Consider the following 5209-nt stretch of genomic DNA (forward strand, 5'->3'; position numbering starts at 1 on the left):
TTTCCATATTCATGGCATGTTAGATCCCACTTTTGTCCCCATTTTCTTGTAATAATAATTCATGATTGTGTGGCAGCTAAGCATCGGTAGAATTATCGATGTACTGCTGTCTATGATGATGATGACTATATACCTATACAGTTTTTCTAATTATTTGTAGGAGAGCACATGAACTTAACACAAGATGCCTAAAAGACGGGTAAGTTTTCATAGTATGTGTTGTTTCTCCCTGTTGCACACTTAGATTGATTAAATAAAATTTAGAAAAACTTTTTTCATATAGTGTAAGTAAAAAATATAATATAAATAGCAGTATATAGATATATGTAAAATGTAATTGATGAATTTCCACTACAAGTAAGTTATTAAACAATAAGCAAGCTTCTCATGGTTTTGGTTCTAAGCACTGTACTTAATGCTATTAAACATTTCACTGTTATTTTGAAAGAGTTACCAAGTTTCATTGTTTTGATATATACTGTACTAGTATGTGTACAGAACAACCAAAAGAGAAATAAAACATGTAAATAATTATGATAAAATAAATTATTGGACCTCAAACACCTTTTTTGGCCCATCAAGGATGCCCTGATTTGTAACCTTTTTCAACAAAAAGAAAACTAATCACTATGTCCAGCCTTGATTCTTCACACAGTCATTAACCCTTTTCTTCAGTACTTGTAATGTTGCAATTTCTACCACTCTAGATGGAAATTTCTTCCATGTATTTATCACACTATTGAAGAAATAAAACTGCTTCAACAGAAAATCTATCTAACCTTTCTAGATCTTAAATTTATGACCTTTTGTCCCTTTGCTTTCAGAATTCAACACACAAACAAAATAAATCTGATGCCTGAATCTTATCAATTCTATAAAAAAAATTGAATAATTAGATCACCCCTGACCCTTCTTTTTTTCAAGAGAGGACAAGCTAAGAGATTTCTTCCTATCTTCATCTGACAACTCATTTATCCTTGGAAAAATACTAGTAAACCCCCCCCCCCCTTGAATCCTCTTCAACAACTTGGTGTTCTTCCTAAGATAAGTAGACCAAAACTGTATACAATACTCTAAAGGAGGTCTATCTAGTGGCTTGTGGATTGAAACCTTTGCATAATAATAATGAAGAGATTTAAAATAAGGATTGCAATAGCCTATTGAGAACGTGGATCTCATTCATCTGAAGATAGGTAACAGAGGTCACTCAAAATGTAGCATCCTTTACATTTTTTTAATGCTCTTTTTGAGATTTACATAACATTCCTACAGAACTACTGGTTATGTGCAAGAGGAGATCCAAGTTTACAAAGTGATGTTGCACTTTACATATATTGTCTCCTTATCTTGAACAGACAAATGATTTTAAATAAAAATTCACAGGAAAAAATAGCTGCTGAAAGAACAGCTTTTCTGAGTGGCTTTTAAATGTAGAAAAATCACTATTTGAAGTTAATTTTGTATTAGATTAAGTAACAAATGAAACTAAAGGAATAATTCTAATTGAGGAATCATACAAAATGTTCTAAAGTATGTGGCAGTTCAAAATACATTAATATTAACATTTTCTGCTTTCAGATGTATCAAAATATATGTTATATTGGTTTTGTTTCAGTTTTCATGGAATATATATAAGTTACTAAGCTATTGTGAAATTCAGAGATTGTTTGCCTTGAGAACAAATGCACTATTGTAGGTAGGCATTAGTCTGTTAAGAGCATATTGTTTCACAGAAATTTTTGTTAGTACAATAGTTATAACTTCCTATAACAGGATATTTTTGTTCTTAGCGTGTAAAAAGCACAAGTTCTGAAAACAGCTCTGAAGGAAGTGTTAGCTCGGCTGATGCAGTACAGTCTCGGAGACAGACAAGAAGCTGTCGAGTACGACCAGGTACAGAAAGCAAGATAAAGTTCACAAGATACATGGGTTTATTACAAATTGATATTTTTTTATTACAAGATTTTATTATTATTGAAAAATATTTAGCAGTAAATTTTCTATATCTGAAAATGTGTAAATAGAAAATTTAAATAATGTGAGTCATTTTTTATCAACCCAGCAAGTAAATTTATATATACACTTATGTTAGGAAGCTAGCACAGTATATTGAGTAAATAACATTAGGCTTGATAGGGTTCAACATGGAGTTGAAGTTAAAAGTGTTAGTTGATATAAATGTAACATAAATAGTAAATATAAAGCTTAAGAAGAATTAGCATACATATACAACTCAAATTAAATCACTTTCTAAAAATAGTTGTGTCAGTTTTCTTGTTTAACTTCTAAGTGCTTGGGAATTAAAAATAATACAGGCTTGTTATTTAATGTATTTCTTAAGTAAATAATACATACAATGATGCTTGATTTTTTAACAATGGATGCATCAAGATAACATTAGTAGTGGCATAGGTATTTCATAAAGCTTACTTTTAAGAACATGCCATGCAAGAAGAATATTCTTAATGGACCAATAAAAAATAAATATATGTAATCTCTAAATGTCATCAAATGCCAACAGTGATATTAGATTTACTTATTTTACATACTGTAATTGCTTCTAAAAAAAAAAGACAAGTTTTTTTTACTTCATAAAAATGTACTGCTAAATATCAGTACTACATTTTAGATATATGAGAAGTATTTTGTTGAAATATCTGATATGATAAAATTTAAGTTTCTTCTTAATTAAATTTATGCTGGTTTGTTATGTTTTTCTCTTGGTGAGAGAAAGTTATCTTTTGTAGATTTTTAGTTAAATAAAATTGTCTTGAGATAGTACTTTCTAATGTATGAAAGATGCACGTAGCTGTATTTTTGTATCTCCATGAAACAGTTTATTTTATTGTCACATATAGTGTACATAACATGTTCTGTTTTATGTAGTATATCAGGACTTCTGCTTGTGTTTAATTGTTTGTTAGAAAATAAATTAGAATACTGAATATCAGTAAATACTATTAACTGTTACCTTAAACATTTATCTGTAGTATTGTGTCAGTAATAATCATGTTATAGTTTGCACTTGTCAGCTTTTGTAAGGCCGGATTCTTTACAGTAGGTGTCTGTGAACTTGTTGATAAATTTCAACTAACAAACTGCAACACAGTCTGCTTGTATTAAAAACAAAATCGAGTGTATATACAAATGTTTGTTACACTGTTGGTTATCACAGTTGCATCCAAAGGTTTAAATAATTGTCTCTTTTTTTTTTTGTCCAAGTCCACACGGGCTGGTTCAATTATTTTAGAACACAATTGACAAGACAAATAATTCTTCTCTACTCTTTTATTACAATATAGTCTGTAATGATTTCACTTTAAAAATTGCCACTATACACTCTTTATTGCTAAACACATAATTATGCAGTTTAGAACTAATTAATAATTTTTTATGCATAGTTATCACCTGACATAAGTTTAGCACATCCCACACAATACTAGATATTCTGATGCAGTAATACTCATTTAAACCGAGATACTCAGAAAATTCTAGCAACATGATGCAATAATCTCACTATTGTAACCGGTTGCTAATTCATAACAATTGAACCACACAATGAATGATTTATAAACAGTTATGTAAACACACTTGCCATTAAATATTGCTTCTAATAATAACTATGACATCCATGCTACATAAATTATCTAAATCATAATGCTCGCATTAAAGTTAAACTGAAACAGTCATTTATATCTAACAGCATTGTTAAAAAAAAAGTACAATACTAGTAATTGCTCATGGGTTAAACCTTTAGTTCAGGTATTAAAGCATTTTTCCTGGTGTGCTAGAGGTCTTGGGAAGATGCAAAAATTAGATTACCATAAGAATAATTGGCCTCTAGCTAGTGGTTATCCAATGATTCTGAGTTAAAACTTGAGGATGGGCCTTCTTTATGAGAGGTAAAGAACTTCTATGATAAAATTCAATTTTTACATTATCCTTGAGCAGGATTGAAATGGGACCTCTCATGTGCCAGGCGAGTGCTGTAGCAGCTGAGCTAAATGTTTATATTTAATTTTGTATGAATACATAATAAAAGTATTTATGGCAATAAACTTAACGTCGTTTTTGCATTTGTAATAACAGAAGTACTTGAAGATGGCAGAGAAGCAAATAGTCCTGTAAAGAAGACAAAGCCATGTGAGGTTTGCAAAAATGGTGGTAACCTGGTATGTTTCTTGGAGTGATTATTTAAGTACTTCATTCTGTATGTACAGTATCTATCTCAAGTGTACATTTTTTGTCCTCTAGTTTGAAATAATACATAAAATTTTCTTATATAAAAAAAAGGGCAGATACAAGGATGGCTTTTGTTATTTGTATTTTGAACTTTATTTCCATTTACTGAAGATTATCTTTTAACTTTTTATATGTGATTTTCTCTGTTGAGAATGTTAATCCTGAAACATCACTCTTAAGTTCTCTATTGAATATTTTCTTTGTAGCATTTTCAGATACCAACATCTCCAATTTTAGCAGAATATTTCCAGTTTTTAATGTCATAATCCACCGTTTCGTTTTATTTCATAATCCTGTTTTGTTTTTGTTCTTTTATTTTAAAAGCAGCTAACCTTCTCGCTATCAGCAGGTCAAAGTGAGCATGTCATGACTTTTTAGAGAGTTACATTCAAAATTTAATTAAACTACTTTATTATCAAGGTATACAAATAAACTTGGCTTAAAAATGTACTTAATAAGTCAAGATTTAATATTATATAAGTTTTAAGTTCTGAATTGTATAAGGTAATATAACAGGCCCCTCACAAGCCAGTGGGGGACATTTTTGTTTAAAAAAAAACAGTCTGGTTTTTCTTAATTTGAACTGAAATTTTTTGGACATTTTTATTTGCTAAAGAGAAGTCATTTTCCACACTCTTTTAGCATTGGGGCTGCAAAAAGTGATTTGAAGTGGTAAGATGACTGAAATAAATCAGCTCATCGTGAGCTTAATGGCCAAGCACGAAAAGCATGGAAGTCTCCAAATGGCATGCAGAGAAATTCAGGAACCATTTAGAACCACCTTGGTAGATATTGTGCAGTAAGCTGAGTACAATATTATGCCTGTAGCTGCTTTCATAGTGTTGCTGTCTGCTCATCCTACTGCTGTCTTTCGTAATGCTTCAACCTTCCCTACAGAATCGCAAGTGAAATCGTTCGTATCTCAGTTGAAAGCTAAACATAAAAAGGTGATAGCAGAAGCATAAAA

At 30.4% G+C, this 5209-nt stretch overlaps 1 protein-coding gene across 4 annotated transcripts in view; it reads left to right on the top strand.

Moving 5' to 3' along the window:
• LOC106467380 (histone acetyltransferase KAT7-like) overlaps positions 1–5209 on the top strand; it is an 88440-nt gene that overhangs the window by 9622 nt on the left and 73609 nt on the right. For all 4 annotated transcript variants that reach the window (XM_013927732.2, XM_022395558.1, XM_022395560.1 and 1 more), the window contains exons 2-4: positions 161–199; positions 1791–1893; positions 4090–4172. In XM_013927732.2, coding sequence (XP_013783186.1) covers positions 185–199; positions 1791–1893; positions 4090–4172 — 201 coding nt within the window. In that variant the 5' untranslated portion in view covers positions 161–184. The remainder of the gene's footprint in view (positions 1–160; positions 200–1790; positions 1894–4089; positions 4173–5209) is intronic.

The sequence above is a fragment of the Limulus polyphemus genome, unplaced genomic scaffold (genome assembly GCF_000517525.1).
Source record: "Limulus polyphemus unplaced genomic scaffold, Limulus_polyphemus-2.1.2 Scaffold2593, whole genome shotgun sequence".
NCBI lineage: Eukaryota > Metazoa > Arthropoda > Merostomata > Xiphosura > Limulidae > Limulus > Limulus polyphemus.